This window comes from Nerophis lumbriciformis, linkage group LG05 (genome assembly GCF_033978685.3).
Source record: "Nerophis lumbriciformis linkage group LG05, RoL_Nlum_v2.1, whole genome shotgun sequence".
NCBI classification, from domain to species: domain Eukaryota; kingdom Metazoa; phylum Chordata; class Actinopteri; order Syngnathiformes; family Syngnathidae; genus Nerophis; species Nerophis lumbriciformis.
The window spans coordinates 51564816-51582832 of record NC_084552.2 but is presented as its reverse complement, the minus strand read 5'-3'; the positions used below and the strand labels follow the sequence as shown (position 1 = coordinate 51582832).

The 18017-nt window shown below is 40.2% G+C and overlaps 3 protein-coding genes across 5 annotated transcripts in view; 1 reads left to right on the top strand and 2 right to left on the bottom strand.

Annotated features, from left to right (window-relative positions):
- Nucleotides 1–1447, top strand: part of tigarb (TP53 induced glycolysis regulatory phosphatase b) — an 11456-nt gene extending 10009 nt beyond the window's left edge. The window contains exon 7 of one of the 2 annotated variants that reach the window (XM_061959583.1): nucleotides 1041–1447. The gene's annotated coding sequence lies outside the window, so the exon portion shown is untranslated. The other variant, XM_061959582.1, reaches the window with a different exon arrangement.
- Nucleotides 1447–4742, bottom strand: fgf23 (fibroblast growth factor 23). Its single transcript, XM_061959585.1, has 3 exons — nucleotides 4183–4742; nucleotides 4002–4105; nucleotides 1447–2495 (listed from the first exon to the last, which is right to left on the bottom strand). Exons 1-3 carry the CDS (start codon nucleotides 4412–4414, stop codon nucleotides 2097–2099), a joined length of 735 nt encoding a protein of 244 aa, XP_061815569.1. The 5' UTR covers nucleotides 4415–4742; the 3' UTR covers nucleotides 1447–2096.
- A 3173-nt stretch (nucleotides 4743–7915) lies between these two features.
- LOC133606050 (fibroblast growth factor 6-like) overlaps nucleotides 7916–18017 on the bottom strand; it is a 28224-nt gene continuing 18122 nt past the window's right edge. Inside the window, exons 3-6 of one of the 2 annotated variants that reach the window (XM_061959571.1) lie at nucleotides 15998–16093; nucleotides 11166–11945; nucleotides 10955–11058; nucleotides 7916–10193 (exon numbers count right to left, since the gene is read on the bottom strand). In XM_061959571.1, coding sequence (XP_061815555.1) covers nucleotides 10017–10193; nucleotides 10955–11058; nucleotides 11166–11457 — 573 coding nt within the window. In that variant the 5' untranslated portion in view covers nucleotides 11458–11945; nucleotides 15998–16093 and the 3' untranslated portion in view covers nucleotides 7916–10016. The remainder of the gene's footprint in view (nucleotides 10194–10954; nucleotides 11059–11165; nucleotides 11946–15997; nucleotides 16094–18017) is intronic. The other variant, XM_061959570.1, reaches the window with a different exon arrangement.

Here is an 18017-nt window from a genome sequence, read left to right as displayed (position 1 = left end):
TGGGACTTTTGCTTATCATTTACAATCTATGTCAAACAATTTTAAGTCGTAAAATTTGGCAAGCACCAGGTGGCTAACAATGCAGCTAATGGGACTACACTATTATAACCATAAATCCCTCTAAAAAAATACTCCCTTTACATGTTTTGATCTGAATATACAAGTATTAGCGATATTGTTATTATAAGTGCTAACGCAGACGGTCTATTTTTAGCGGCGCATTGATCACAGAGAGCTAACTAGTTTGTGGTGCTATATTGACATACTGAGCCGGCGAGCTGCTGTATCGCCTCTGATTGGTGAAAGTTAATTCTAGATTATAAATCATGCCTCTCACCTGGATGCTAGAAGGATGTGGACATAAACCGAGAAGTTGGTCAACTTTGACATCCAACTTATACCCAGAGATGGCGAGAAAGACAAGAAAAGACGCTTGTTTGCGGCACCTTTTTTTTTTAAACCTATGTAAAGATTATGACTAATCATTCATCTAAACGGGAAGAGATAAACATCCCATGAGTCGGCATCCCAGTAAGAGCAGACATTGTACAGTAAGTGATTGTTTGTAGTTTGTACATCTTGTTCAGCACTTAGCAATATAGCGACATGAAGCTTAGTGTTTGTTAAAAAGGAAAACCTAATGTGATGCGTCTATGAAATTAATACACCGCCGTATGCTTAAAATGAGCAAAATACGTAAATATGACTAGGTAATATGAAGGTGCTGTTACTACAGTACTGTACGTGTGTATATAAAACGACGATGGAGGCCTTTGGATGTTTGTTTTTTGTTTAAAGCACTTTATAGACTGAAGAGAGCGACTCTTATTGGGTGCATTGTTAGCTGACTTTTGCTAAAGTGTCTTTACAATTTAGAATGCAAAAAACAGAAACACACAGTATGTCCTACAGGCAAACTTGCACAAAAGTGAAGTTCCCCTTTAACTTTTGTTTTGCTCAAACAATGTGATAAAAAAAACAAGGTTCTAGTTCAAATGTTGTCTAAGAGACATAATTAGGTTTTTTTTTTTTGTGTGTAGCGTGTGGTGGAGAGATGGTGCTCATCACAGGGACGAGGGATGTCGTAAATCAGGAAGTGTTTAGGCATGAAGGAGGTAGGCGAGAGGAAGGAAGGGACTTGCCATACTTTGGTTGATGACCTTATTGTACTGTACACTTTAACTGTATATAACACATCTCCACAATTACCCACATCACACTTCAGGTGTGAGTATTACAAGGAGTACTCACTAGTACCTACATGGCAAGTACTACAATACTGCTGTGTGTACATGCATCTGAAGAATATTCACTTGAACACAGCAGGTTTTTTTGTTTTTTTTTACCTTTCTGGGTTTATTTTTGCTCCAACACTCATTCATTATACTGTATGTATAAATAGCATAAATAAAGAATGTATCTAAATAAATAAATACTCTTCATTGAATGGCAAATGTTTCCGTTGTGTTCTTTGTGTTTCGAAGCGCTAGAAAAAGTATACAAAGCATTACACTTTTATACAAAAAAAAATAAAAAAAAATCGATTTTACAGTAAAAATTGTCAGCTCAGTCATCATAATTTTACTGTAAAATGTATGGTGGGTAAATGACATTTTTCTTAACTGTGAAATCTACAACCGTTTTTACAGTGCATTACTGTAAATGGAAAAACTGTGCCAGTTCTGGTTTTACAGTAAATTCTGGTGACTGAGCTGCCACTTTTTTACAGTAAAATCTACAAAAACTTTTCAGTGTACAAATTAATATTTACATCACTTCTTTGTGACTTTTCATTAGGCACACCTGCTCCAAAACAACTGGGATTTAAATGTTGACGTATGAATTTACGCGGCAGTCTTTTGTTGTTAAAAATAAGTGGTCAAATATTGAGTGAATATAGTTATTGTGTTGCAGGTGTGCCCAATGTTGCCTGAAAATGTACAATCATCTCAAGCCTTTGATCAAGTATTTCTTCTGAATAAGCGTCATATTTATCCTAAATGTACATGAAGTGTGCAAAAACGGGTCCACCGAGTCAAGTCGCTCATAAAAGTTTGGACTTGTGAGGACAAAAGGAGACACTCACAGGTCAAAGGTCATCCCACTGTTCCGGTGCTCCTGGGGCTGGCGGGGTTAGCAGAGTGAACGCTCCAGGGGTCGTGTGGTGCCGGGGGGTCTGGAAGGATCTCCCAGGACGCGTTCCTCCCTTCATCCCCGACCTCCGCCTCTTGCTCCGGCTCGGCCCTGGAGTCCGAGGCCTCGGCGACGTCCGGCAGGCGGTTCCTCTTCTCCCTGTGCAGCAGGAGGCGCTCCAGAGGCACGGTGCTCTTCTTGGGCAGGAAGAGCGAGGTCTGCGGCAGGTTGAGGCCCGCAGAGAACACCTGGCGGGAACCTTCCAGGTTGAACAAGATGCCGGTCCGACTGGAGTAGAACACGTCCCGGTTGTTCTCCAGCAGTTTGTGGTCAAACAGACAGTCGTCACGGAGACACACAGACTGCAAAACATCAACTCACTCATTAGCACTTTCAGATTTGCTTCTTTTATTTTTAACATATTCTCTATAAAACATTTTATTTCATTCAATATTTTTACATTTGTTTGTGCTTTGTGTATGTTTTATTTTCAACATAGTCTTACAGCTTTCTGTATGAACATCTTTCATTTGACTCATTATTCTTATATATTTGACATTTATATCTCTTATTTTCAACTTAATCTTTATGAGCATATTCCATTTTATTCACCATTCTGGTATATTTGACATCTAAAGTTTCATTTTCAACATATTCTTTATGAACATCTTCCATTTCATTTAATGCTTTTTCAAATATATATCACATGTATTTGTTTTTTTTTTAACATGTTTTATCTTTCAACATATTTTTATGAACATCTTTAATTGTATTCAATATTTTTATACACATTACATTTGTCATTTAAAAAAAAATGTTTTACTTGGTAAACATTTCATTTTATTCAATAATTTTTTTACATTTATTTTTTGTTCGGTTTTATTTTTTTAACATTCTTTAGGAACATATTTCATTGTATTTAATGTTTTTATATAGATATATTTTTTCAACTATTTATTCAACTTAATTTAATATTTAAATATCTTACATTTATTTTTCCATGTTTCTAATTTTATTTACACATTCATCTGGTTGTCATTTTTACATGTTTTATTTTGAACATTTTATTCTATTGCATTATTCTTATATTTAAAAATCCATTTGTCCCTTTTATATCTTTATTTTATTGATGCATTTTTCAACATATTCTTAGAACCTCTATTATTGTGCTCATCTTATTTTTATATATTTCTTATTTGACACTGTATTAATCTTATTACTTTATTATATTAGTCTCATATTGCCTGATGCATTTGCTATTATCCTTAAATTCCTCCCCCTCATTTCTGTCTAATAATAATATAAAAATTAAATACAACAGAATTAATATTGTTAGACTATATATTTTATTATGTTTTGAGTCATCGTTATAATTTCAGTTATTGTGGCATTTTTTCTAAATAGATTCTATTTGTGTATATATGTCATATTTTAGAACTACAGTATTATGTTTGACTTTTGGAGTATATACACGTTTGATGTGTTTCCATATTTTATATCAAAGTACTTTGTGGGTAAAGTACTTTATGAATGCAGTTGGTATGGTAATGATTGTATAATTTCTTTGGTATTAACTGTTTTATATATTTTCCTTACATTCTTACAACTTGTTTTAACTTATTGTTTTTATAAATACATTTGATGTTCCCTATACTGTACTTTTTTTTAAATACATTTCTCTTTTTTACTCCTCTTTTGTAGTTTTACAGTTTTATCTTGCTTGAACATATTTTGTATATCTGCTGCAATAATTTTTTTCATTATATTTCCAAAATTAGTCATTTTTTCCTATTTGATAAATACAATTTTCTTCTTTGAAACAATAGTTTGAAAATGCTTGCTGTAAATGGATAATGATGAGAACTGACTGAGGTGAAAGGTGTTCCATCCAAGTCCATGCAAAGATATCGGCTGCTCTTGACGCCCAGGATGGCGAGACGCTCCCTGGTATCGGCCTTCAGCGTGACGACGCCTGCGAACACCCAACAAAGCAACAGTTTGAACACATGAAAGATGAGTGAATTTGTGCGTGCGTGAATGGCCACGTACTGTAGGGACCCCTGCTGGGGGCCTTTCGCACGCTTCCGTCCAGTTTGATCTCCAAGTAGAAGTTGCTGAGCTCCGTGGAGGTCTGCAGGTGGACGTACCTGCGCGGGCTGCCCCAGTTGGAGCCCACCAGGGGGGACGGGTTGGGGGCCGCGACCTGCACGAGGGCCAGCGAGACGAGCATCCACGGGGCGAGTGTGGTCGTCCACGCTGCGGGTGTCCTGTGCTCCTCCATCCTGCTGCAGAGCTCTGCTTGTCCTCAGAGTCCGCACATTTGCTCTTTAAGAACCCGCGCGGTGCCACCCCTGCTCCCATCCTTGGCGGGAAAAAACACCCAACTCGCCCCCGAAGGCAGATGTGCGGCTTTGCAGCGGCGGAAGGGCCACTTCCACATCCACTTCCACCTGGGCGTGTTTACGTCCGTTTACGTCCCTGGTCCGCAACTCTCATCTTTTTTTGGACTCGCCATTATTGCCGCCCCCTTGTGGACAATTAAGTCACTTGCGGCTGGAAATGCCTTTAAAAAAACAATTTGACGTTCTTGAAAGTTCCTCACAGCAAGGGGAGGGTGGGAGGGGGAATCAAACCTTAATAAGATTGATTTAATGTTGTGCATGAAAAAATAAAACATGTATTTCCGATGCTTGGGCTTACCTGTGCAACACTTTTATGGTTTGTCCAGCAGAGGGCGCTACTCCTATGGTCAAGTGTACATGTCCTCTTAGGACTGCACGATGGTGTAAAGTTTTGAGAAAAAATAAACATTATTGCGCGTGATTCTATAAAATAAATAAATGCTTCTCAATATAGGAGAAAAATCCCCCCTCAACGACTATAAATAGTATAATTTGTCTATAAAATTATTATAAATACACCTATGCATAACATTGTATCCTTAACATCAAATAAACAAAAAAGAGAAATATAAACTTTCAACAAAAACATACTTTAACATTGCTTTTTAATCTGCAACAGAAGAGATTCAAAGTGTATTAATTTTCTTGAAAAAAAAAAAAGTAATTAAACTATAAAATTTGTGATACCAATTTGATACTGCAAAATAAAATTTAATACATTCAATAAATAATAATACATTGAAATTGATCAGCAACACTAACTCAGGATAACAATATATAAAACACGAACACACAAAACAAAAATAAATCAATTTGTGCTGAACATTTGTTGATTCAAAATGAGAGTCAGGATTAATGACTACAATGATCACAATTTGAAGCAAACAGCTTTTAAAAGCAGTGTTTGAATCATGATACTGATAAAGCATGTTCACACGCGCACCCCCCTGGCATCACACCGCGCGCGCCCGCCGCACTGTTTGAGAAGAACTGCGTTCAATTGACATTAATGAGGGTGAAGCACAGAGTTTGAACATAACTGATTTAAAATGTGCAATATTGTATGGAGAAATGTTTCTTTTGATGCCGTCATACAAAGAATGGATCTGGAACCAGAAAAAAAACCAAAAAAAAACCCGATTTGCAAACAAAAAAATATTTTCAGACAAAACAAAGATTAACCAAAATAAATCACTTGACACCAAAACTTTGTTTGAAAAAAATTAAATGGTTAAAATATATATACAAGCGGTAGAAAATGGATGGATGGATATATATACATACACACATATACACATTTATATATACATATTCACACACACGCAAATACATACATACGTACACACTTATATATATTAAATACATACATACACATATGTATACATACACATATGTACACACACACACACACACACACACACACACACACACACACACACACACACACACACACACACACACACACACACACACACACACACACACACACACACACACACACACACACACACACACACACACACACACACACACACAACTGAACAAAAATATATGCGCAACACTTTAGTTTTTGCTCCCATTTTTAATGAGTTGAACTCAAAAGGTCTAAAACTTTTACCATACACACAAAAGACCTGTTACTCTCAAATATTGTTCACAAATGTGTCTAAATCGGCGTTTGTGAGCATTTCGTCTTTGCCAAGATAATCCGTCCCATCTCACAGGTGTGGCATATCAATAAACTGATTAAACAGCAAGATTATTGCAAAGGTGTGCCCAATGCTACCCACAATAGAAGGCCACTCTGAAATGTGCAGTTTTATCACACAGCACAATGCCACAGATGTCTCAGTTTTTGAGGGAGCATGCATTTGGCATGCTGACTGCAGGAATGTCCACCAGAGCTGTTGCTCGTAAATTGAATGTTAATTTATCTATCATATGCCATCTCCAAAGGCCTTTCAGAGAAATTGGCAGTAAATTCAACCGGCTTTACAACCGCAGACCACATGTAACCACACCAGCCCAGGACCTCCACTTCCAGCAGGTGTACCTCCATTATTGTCTGAGACCAGCCACCTGTACAGCTGCTGTAAGAATTGGTTTGCATAAGCAAATAATTTCTGCACAAACTGTGAGAAACCGTCTCAGGGAAGCTCATCTGCATGCTTGTCGTCCTCATCGGGATCTCGACCTGACTGCAGACCGTCGTAACAGACTTTGAGCAGGCAAATGCTCACATTCGATGGCGTCTGGCACGTTGGGAGAGCTGTTCTCTTCACGGATGAATCCCGGTTTTCAATGTTCATGGCAGAGGTAAGTGTGGCGTCGTGTGGGAGAGCGGTTTGCTGATGTCAACCTTGTGAATCGAGTGGCCCATGGTGGGGGTGGGGTTATGGTATGGGCTGAAGTATGTTATGGACAATGAACGCAAGTGCATTTTATTGATGGCATTTTGAATGCAGAGATTCAGTGACAAGATCTTGAGGCCCATTGTTGTGCCATTCACCCGAGACCATCACCTCATGTTGCAGCATGACAATGCATGGCCCCATGTTGCAAGGATCTGTACACAATTCCTGGAAGCTGAAAACATCCCAGTTCCTGCAATATCCAGCAACTTGGTACAGCCATTGAAGAGTGGACCAACATTCCACAGGCCACAATCAACAACCTGATCAACTATTTGAAGAAGCACTATGTGAGGCAAATGGTGGTCACACCACATACTGACTGCTTTTCTCAACCTCCAATACCCTCAATAAAGCAAAACTTCACATTTCAGAGCGACCCTTTATTGTGAGTACCCTAAGGCACACCTGTGCAATAATCATGCTGTTTATTCAGCATATTGATATGCCACACCTGTGAGGTGGGATGGATTATCTTGGCAAAGAAGAAGTGCTCACTAACACAGATTTAGACACATTTGTGAACAATATTTGAGAGGAATAGGTCTTTTGTGTATACAGTAAACGTTTTAGATCTTTGAGTTCAACTCATGAAAAATGAGAGCAAAAACAAGTGTTATATATATATATATATATATATATATATATATAATTTTTAAAATTGCAAATCCATTATTTTTGTTTGCAATTTTTTTTATTGCAAAATCTATTTTTTGTTTGGTTGCCTAAAAAGTTTTAATGGTATTTGACAAAGACAGGAATCGTCTATGTACTGTATCCATAAATCCATAGTTACCTACTTAGTATACGTCAATATATTTTATTGTATGTAATATCTAACTAAAGGCAAACATTTCTAATAGTAATGTATGTACATCATATCAGGTGTCAATTGACATGTTGAATATGATTTCAAATATAGTAAGAGTGTGTGTCAGTCAGCTGAGTCCCAAACCAGGTCAGCGGCGAGTTATTAAAAACTTTATTGGTTTGTCAGGAATACAGTGGACGGCTGTGCACAGCACATATGTACAAAAATAAAGATGTTGACTTTGCAGCACAAACGATAAGGCAGGAGGTGACAGCGCTCATTTGGGCTCATGCAGCAGTACATTAAGTTTTATAATCTTTTTAAAAAACAAACAAACAAAACAAAAAAACTTCATCAGTCCATTTTTGGTCGAGGCTGAAAGCTGCTCCCCGTTGTTTTGTTGATGACTTTTGTTTATTTTGATACAATCAAGAAGCAGAAGGTGCAGTTCCACAAGAGAAGTGCTCTCATCATGCATCATTTTGTCTTTTGACGTTCCGCGGCTTTGAGGCTTAGACGGCAGGACATGGATGATGAAATATGGAACATAACTTCATAATCTGGATTTTGACAGCGTTTATGTTCTGATCGATGAGGGGGCGTCATGGATAGAACATCCTGGTGGCCGCCGACAGGAAGTAAGAGCGGATGGAGTGAGGTTGAAGAAGTTAACGTGCTGCACCGACTTCGCCACATTTTTTTTTTTCATTCTCAAATGTTTTGATTTTCTTACGCTTGATGAAGACGGTGAAAAAGAAATATGTATCATGTATTTTCTTACCTTTCTAGCAAGTACAATGGAAGGACATCATTTGCTGCATTCTACAAACCACCCATCATCAGAAATGGCTACCTTACACATTGAACCGATACGGTACCGATCCCTGGGTACTCGACGGTACTCATTTTCCGTACTTTTGTGTTTGTTCCTGTGTTAGTAAATGTTACTTGTTTAATAATAAAAGCTATATTTTTTTTCATTAAACAGTGAGCTGATAATAACTGTGCTGTCCATATGTGTTATATCTGGTTTTCTTACACTTCGGAGTCTCATTTGCGAGTATGCATTCATTTAAATTTGTCCTTGGTGTGTTGCCGTAGTCAAGAAGTACTCTTTGCCAACAAGTTGAATGTGCCACTATTGTCTTTTATTGAGTCCTACAAAGTGCACAAACTGTTAAGTATTGTACTTATTACGCACCAGCTGTTCGATTGTAACGTGCATCCAAGTTGTAGTTTTCATTACTAAATTTGAAGGTGTTGAAATCACTAATGCTAATCTGTAGCATGTATAAGGCATATCCAAATCAGTATCGAGCTAGCACATTCTGACAAGTGGAGTCTTAACTGTACTTTTAAGAACTTTCTTGTTGCTTTGTTGACATGAAAAATTGTAACATTAACGAGAGGCGTAGTACGCTCGAAAGAGTTTGAATTGGTGCCGACTCTGCAACCAGATGTGGCGTCACGGGCAACAAAGGTATTGAAATATGGTACAGTTTGTTTTCAACGTAAATCAGACCGGATAAAAGTATAGAATTCGGTACCCATCCCTAAATCATACACCCTGGAGGTCAAAGGTCACCCTTCCTTCTTCAGTGACATGTGTCCCTTTCAAGCATTTAGTGGTTGCAGTATTTACAGTTGTATTTTTACATAGCACGTCTAAGCAATATTTCTACAGCTCACGTTTGATCTTTGCCGATATAGAAGCTCTACGGAGGTCTTACTCTTCTTGTGCTCTCCCCCATAAATGACTTAATCCTTCCAATTACAGCAAAGAAGCAGAGATCTTTTCAACCCCCCCTTGCATGAGGCCCAGGCTCTGGAACGTCATTTCTATTTTTGACTGTGCCGGGTGTCTCTTACATGCTAGTCTCTTACAAGGCACCTCTAAGTAGTGCATTGAAGTCACGCACTCACACTCACTCATCATGCATCCTTCATCTAGTAAGTCGCTGCTTTGAGGTAATTCAAGACATTTTACTGTTGCATTTCTTCCATGTCGACACCCACACTCTGTGGACAAAAGTATCAGGAGGAAAATGTGTCCAAATACTTTTGTCCACACGGCAAAGTCGAGCGAGCACCGAGTGAGAGCGGCGAAGGCCCAAGAAGCAGCACAGTACGGTACAAAGATGGCTCTCTAAATATACATATATTTATGTATTTGTGCCCCTATAATCCCCTCGTCACATTGGCGTCTATACGGCGTGTTACCTGGAGGAAAGAAAGAGTCCACATGTGCAAACGGTGACGTCACAGCCGAGGGAGGAAGTGCGTGGCGGTGGAGGCGGTGGTGGCCTTGTCGCCTCGCCGCGCCCGGCCGTGCCTGCTGAGGGCCACGTAGAAGCCCTTGTAAACAAACGACTCGTAGGCGTTGTAGTTGTTGGCCAACAGCGTCTCTTTGAACTTGCACTCAGCGCCAAAGAGCCTCTGGGGGACGCAGAAGGCCAAAAAGAAAGTCACATAAAAAACGTGGTAATGAATAGAACTTTATTGTCACAGTTGGCAGCACTGACTAATAAAAAGTAGCATATCAAAAACAATCATAGAAGTTGAGAATTTATCCATCCATCCATTTTCTACCGCTTGTCCCTTTTGAGGTCGCGGGGGGTGCTGGAGCCTAACTCCATATTTGTCAAAAATCAAATGATGCATGGGCCATTTTCATTTTTTTCACTTTCAAAACCAGTAAAATATTTCAATTAAAAAACAAAAACAAAAAAAACAGCCTGCATGCCAGCTTTGTGTTATTCATCTCGTTAAATGTCACTTATTTGTGTTTTTTTGTAATATTATTTTTGGATTGTGTTGAGAGTTGGACTTTGGACACCCCTGATATAAATATCAGTCCACGTTACGCTATGTAATGTTTTATTTACATTTGCTATTGCACTCAGTAGTTGTAGTCGGGCACCTACATGGACATCTATTTACTGTTGTCGTAAGTGCCAGCACGCGTCTAAAATGTCAAAGCAACCGTCATAAATGTCACAGTGATTTATTTATGGCTGCTGCGTTATAACTATTTAAAAATATATTGTAAAGTGTTTCCCCCCTCAAACATCTATATGTGTTTGATAGAGATTATACGGGGAGAGTTACCTGTCGTAAATATGTATTGAGGGGACACTGGAGGCTACTTGTTTAGCTCCGCCCCTGCTGTATAATCCATCATGGCGGACTGTACTTACCGTCCCATAGAGCCTCCCCCTGCGGCTCATGGCCACAAAGAGTTCTGTCTTCACGCCCAACAAGCTGACCACTCCTCGGTCCACGCTGGAGATCTGGATGAGACCTGAAGACACACGGTTAGCATTAGCATCATTGCCGTTGGCAGGTGCGCTTCCTTCCGCGCATGCGTCCCACACTTTTTACGCACACGCACTGACTGCGCCAACTCACTGTACGGGTCCTCCAGGTGCGCGCCGCCGATTCTTCCGTCCGGCAGCACCTGCAGGTGGAAGCCGATGCCCACGTTGCAGTAGAGGCGGCGCACCCGCTTGATGCCCTGCAGGTAGTCGCTCTGCCAGCTCAGCTGCGCCCGCCCTCCAGGTAGGCCGAGGTAGGAGCGGGAGAACAAGGTCTCCCAGCGCCGCTCCAAGTCGGTGCCATTAGTCCTGCTCGGGGCGACTACCCCCCAGAGACATGTCCAGAGAATAAGCGTGGCCGGCAGCGTCCTGGCCCCGCTCGTCATGCTGCAGAGGCGCCTTTGCGCAGTCCGACACGGGGGGGCAAGCGGTCACCTGCCCTAAAAACGCACCTCGTCCTACTTCTCGCCCTGTGACATTGGCGGGGGGGAAGGCAACTCAGGGCCCCATGGCCCGGGGTCCGGAAGGGAGGGAGCGCGTCCGAGCTTGAAGTGGTGCAGGTGGCGACGAGCATCTTTCGCCGCCTCGTTTGCCGGCCGGCCGAGTGGAGGGACACCGCAGAGGGAGCTCACCTTGGCCGTGCTGACGCTGTCATCCTTCGGAATGACATCACTGTGACTGCAGCAGCACCCCCCGCTGCACCACCCCACTAAAAACTGAGTCACGAGTGGAAGAAGGGAGGAGGAGGAGAGGGGAAGAAGAGGGGTCCAGGAGCCCAGGAGAGACAGTTCTGATGGGGACGATGGGGGTGCTGCACCTTCACACCCTCGCCAGGCAAGACACACACTATCAGAGCGAGAGTTTCCCCTGGTGCCTTTCAAAATAAAACACACGCTTCTTAATTATTTGCAGAACAAGATACAGACAACTTTATGAACCGCACAATCACCTTGTGGTGCCGGTTTGTTCCACAGGGGGCAGCAGTGAGCCACATCTTCATACTGTTTGTTAACATTAGATGTGATTTTAAATGAACACACCTTCATCCTATTCTAATTATTCACCTCAATAGTCATCAAAAACAAGGCACATGCAAATTATTGATATACAATTATATGTGAAATGAAGGACTACACCAAGCATGTCCAAAGTGTGGCCCGGAGGCCCGTTTTCGTTCGCAGCTTTTTTATTACAGTATAGCTTTTGGCATATTCTGAAGACAAAATTAGTTTTTTATAAAATATATAACTTTATCAGTCATAACAGAAAAAGCTCAAATATCAATTTTCTTTAACAAGCATCTGTAACTGATGCCAGCCAATGTGGCCGTGCAAACTTAAAGTTGGTGTTTATTGCGAACATGCAAACATGTACAATATGATACATCACATATTTCCATTTTCTCATTATAACATAATTGCCTATATTGAAAAATGAGCTGCTTAAGACTGCAACAATGTTCAGTGAAAGTCACTTACATTATTACGCATCTAGCTTGTGTGATATTGTGTGCTTAGCTGTTGTGTAGCTGCTAGCTCCTCATAGCCTAGAGCCTACCATGTTCACCTTTTGTAAATGACTTGACTAAAATAGAAAAAAAACCCAACTTTGTGTGCTTATTGGAGGACATTTAGAGGTTAACTGGCTGTCCAGCTTTGCACAACATGCTGCAGGACTGATAATATCGGATATTTTAGATCAAACCAATATCATTTGATGCTGCAGGACTGCTTGTATAGCAGATAATATCGGATATTTTAGATCAAGCCAATATCATTTGATGCATGTTTTGTGCTGATATTGGACCGATATGTGCTCTTGTAGTAGTTGCGTTTATATTTGTTCCTTGCATCGAACAAAGAGAGCACAATCTACCAAGTCTAATTCCTTATTTGTTAAACATACTCGGCCAACAAATGAGATTCTGATATCTATATCGGACTGAGATGCCCCCAAGTAAGTGCTACGATATTCTGTCGATGCCATCCATTGTCTTGCTTTCTTAGCTTTCTTGATGAGTGTAATTCTATTTATTAGTTTCCCATCGATCAGTTCAGACTCCTTTCTGCTTTTATTATGGAGAGCGTCTCGATTTTCTTTGTGTCTTCCTCCGGGAGGGGAGGGGTTAGCTGACATGGGAGACCTACAGCAGGGGATGGGCGGGGGAGTGTGTTTGACATTCATTGGTGATGAGCGATCATGGCATGGACTGGATGGAAGGATGGAGTATACTGTATCTCCGGAATCCAAATTGGGGACAGCGGCCTGTTGCCTTATTTAGCAGGATGGTGTAAAAGAAGTTGACACTTCCTGTGAGATGTTTGTCCAGGACATTTACACAAGCAAATACTTGGCCTGGTCACACGTTTGCTTCAGATTCCCAAACAAAAAAAAAATGGTGACATATTCCACAAAAATTGAGTTAGTAGATTTGTGTGTGGCTCACTCTCCTTTACATCCCTGTTTGCATCCTGCAGGGATCTGCTGGTACACTCGGGGGGATTCCCAGCACGTCATAGAGCACCGCAGCATGCAGTCCTAAAGAGCCTGTTGTAGCTATAGCAACCAACCTTTAGCATAGAGACGCCTCGGTACTAGTAAACAGCTGCCAAAAAATAACAAGCAAATGTAGCGCTTCCCTGGAAGGGGACCTATGATGACTAATCTACATTTAAAACACTTCCTTGTGGTCTAGGTCAGGGATTTTCAAACTGTCGGGCTCCATAGTAAAGTGTTTTATTTTCTTATTGTTCAAACTATGTGTAATGCTACAGTGGCAAAAATATTAAATATACTTTTTTAATAAATCATCTGCCTTGTTTTTAATAAATACTTAGTCCTACTACACTACTGTATTTTAATGTTGGTCATTATGGTGGTACCTGGAGAGCCAAGTGTTTTCTGAGGTGGTATTCGGTGAAAAAAGTTTGAGATGCACTGGTCTAGATAATATGTATTGGATATGTATTGGTTTAAATCATACTTGCCAACAGTGCCGGCCCAAGCCTCCATGGGGCCCTAAGCAAAATTTGATTTTGGGGCCAGATTTAATGTTTACTTTGTACAAAGAGAGCGCAGTCTACTGAAGGTAAATTCCATGTGTGTTAAACATAACTGGACAATAAAGCTGATTCTGATTCACTTTATTATTTTTGGTAACAAAAACCTGAAACAGCAATGTGCAAAAATGTTGACCTAAAATTGTGTTTTTGTACAATAATATATCTTTGATCATTTAGAAATCATCAGTCAGACTCGTACATGCAAAAAATAAAAAATAATAATTTTTTGTTAATTGCTTTTGGGGGCCCCCTGGTGGCCGCGGGGCCCTAAGCAAGCGCTTAGTACGCTTATGCCTTGGGCCGGCTCTGCTTGCCAACCTTGAGACCTCCGATTTCGGGATGTGGGGGCGTGGTCGGTTGTGGGGCGGGGCGTGGTTGGGGGCGTGGTTAAGAGGGGAGGAGTATATTGACAGCTAGAATTCACCAAGTCAAGTATTTCATATATATATATATATATATATAAATATATATATATATATATATATATATATATATATATCTACAGCCTGAAAATGTGCAAACAAAACTGTGTTTGGATAATTCATACTTCAAACTTGCATAAATAAATATTAAGGAATATAACATAACTTGGCTTCTGAGAGCTTCAAAATGTAGTGAATAAAATCCTAAAGTTGTTGATAAACAAGCAATTATTTTAATAATTAAATATGGTCATTTTAAATGAATTATTATGATAATTTAAAATTAATTATTTCAAATATGTTTATTTTAATGTAAAATTCTATGGCTGGATGTAATAAGGAGTCAGAAAAAATAAAAATACAATTTTGATGTTTTTAGCAAAATATAGTAAAAATGTATTTAGTTTTTTTTAAATTTTTTATTAATAAATATCTATTTATTTTTAGGTAAGATAAACATAATACAATGTATCTCTAGTCTGGATGATTTAGTTCTTGTCACCCTGTTGTCCTCCCGTAGTGAAAAAAGGCTGTCCTCACTCAGGTCTCGCAAAAAAACGGGTTATAAAAGTGACTGTGGAGCAAAATTTATGCAAAATTTAAACCATACTTGCCAACCCTCCCGAATTTTCCGGGAGACTCCCGAAATTCAGCGCCTCTCCCGAAAACCACGCCCCCTCCAGCTCCGGCTGAAAATCGGGAGATTTTCGGGAGAATATTTGTCCCGGGAGGTTTTCGGGAGAGGCGCTGAATTTCGGGAGTCTCCCGGAAAATTCGGGAGGGTTGGCAAGTATGGTTTAAATTTTGCATAAATTTTGCTCCACAGTCACTTTTATAACCCGTTTTTTTGCGAGACGTTCAATTTTCAGAGTGCAAACAAAACCACGTCCCACTCTCTCCAAAAGTATCATGATTTATCTTTTGAAAATGTACACTGTTTAAATATATATCTTAAAGTTGTCACCGCTATTTTTTTCCCCCACAGACACGGACAAAGATAAACTTCATAAACATAAGATTCACCCGGTCACAACATAACATACACCTGCACACATGCTGATTAAATCAGACTCTACATAAAAAAACTGTTTATAGCAGCGTTTATTTCACTGCATGTCACACGTTGGTGTTATTATGCCCAAAAATAATACTTTATCCAACCTTCTTTTATGTTTCCACATAGCCTAAAAGGGGAACTTAGGGGGAGGAGCTCCACCCCTGGCTGAGATTTTAACTTAATGTCTAAATAAAAACGTCTACCTCGCGGTGACGTCACAACTGAGCCAGTCGCATCCAAAACTGCCGTCAAGCTCACGCCAACATGCATTAACCTCATGATTTTACACTTTGGCCATGTTTAAACACGAGTATCCAACATTGTAACAACATTTATAATGCAGAAGAGACAAAATTAAACATAGGTCCCCTCTAAAAGTCTCTACCTGTTTGCTCCCTGCCTCTTGTGGTGAAAATGATAGCAGTCCACTGCTGTGTTTCTGCACAGACAGCATGCAGCTTTGCACAAGGCCACCCAGTGCCTGAATAGACAAAAAAAAAAGCTGCCTTATTGACAAGTGAAACCTGATTCGATGCAAAGTGGACACTTTTAATGAGCATGATACGTAACGATTAAGCCACAACATTATGAACGCCTGCACAATCTAATGAGCTAAAACACAAATGATGATAATGCTCCGTTGTGATGGACGTTGTCAGAGCGCTATTAAAGAAACTCAGCTGTCTTCTGTTGCATCTATTTAGCGCACACATGCAATCAATCAGAAAATGGGCCACGGGGAGTTAGCATTCACACAGCTTTAGCACGTTATGAAAGTCTTAGTACATCCAGCAGGATGCAAAGTTCAAAGTAATGGGTTTGATTAAGTCGGGCTTTAAAGGGGAGATATTGGGGGAGCAGCTGGCTGTGAGGGGGATTTCTCTGGAATTACATCAGAATACTTGACATAGACAATAATAATTAGCTGCACAACTGTTATGTTGATGTGATGGTTACACAAGCAGTCATTGCGCTGGTAGTCTTTAGGTCGCGGGTGAGCTTGAGTCTATCCCAGCTGACATTGGGGGAGAAGCGGGGTACACATTCTATCACAGAACTTGTACAAATAAGCCAGTGTTTCCCATACATTAATATACATGTGGCGGGCCGCCACAACGTTTTTTGTCTTGGAATTACACTTTAAGGTTTGAGCAACAGGCTATTCAGCACACAGGTGCTGAGAATCAGACTTGCTTAGGAGCACAAAATTAACGGTTAGTCTTCGTTTCCACATAGTTTCGTGAACATAAAGTATGCCCTCAAGTAAAAATGCAGTTGCTATTTTATGTACATTTTGTTGTCTGTACAAGTTTTCCGTTCCGTTGTCAATGGGGCCGTCCATTGTATGTTAGCATTAAGCTAGCAGAATAAGAGCCAACCTTTATCCTGTATTGCTTGGATTTACATGACGTCACGCCCAGTTCACGTCCGGTTCATTAAATATGCGAGGTGGTCAAGTCAGTGTCTGTTCTCAATGGTTACTCTGCACCATTTAGCCTTTTTTAAAGAAAAATGCCCTGTGCTTGTGTTGTTTTCGGCTGTACGAACCGTTCAAATTGCGAAAAGGTTCAATGTTTTTTCAGAGTTCCTCAGAGGTAATCAAGAAGGGCGTAAAAATGCAAGATTTTACGACAGGCGACGAGAAAAGTAGCACAGACTCCAGTCCAAGGGAGCAGAGTCAAAGAATGTACAAGTTTGTAGTGATCACTTTGTTGAAGGTTTGTTTGATAAAGTTTTAACGTGTAGTATTTCCCATTAAAGTATTATCTGGATATAATTTGCATTTTTTTAAACACATTTTTGCAACGATTGTTTCGTAAAACACCAACTCTGCGAGTCTGAATAAAAGAAAGCAAATGTGAGCAAAACCTTAAGGAGTTAAGCTTTTACCAAAAGCAGCAATAATAAATGAAGCTTTCAGCACATACACAACGGTGACATCTATAGTTATATTTTGATAAAGACGGGGGAAAAACATGCATACTCATAAACAGCACGTGAAATAACGGTAAGGCTGTAGACAGGAAGTTCAATCATGAAATGCAACCTTCATACTAATTTCCTTGATGCAGCTACACACAAAGAAGTTGTAGGCCTCCATGCCTTTCCAAATGACATCTGGAACACCAGATAGTTCGATATGTCTGAGAATAATAACGGATAATCCTTGATGTTGTCATGGCCCGGGCGCACGTCTGTGCGGATTCATGTGTGCGCTGTGCAGAGCGCACCAAGCGCGTACCAGTCCGGCTGCAGCAAGCAACTGCAATCAATCACCGTCAATCAACACACCTGAGGCTGATAATGACACCTGCCTTCATAAGCCAGCACAACCTGCTATCCCGCGCCAGAAAGTAGTCATCTGTTCCTGTAAAGTAAGCGAATATCTACCTCTATGCACTCTT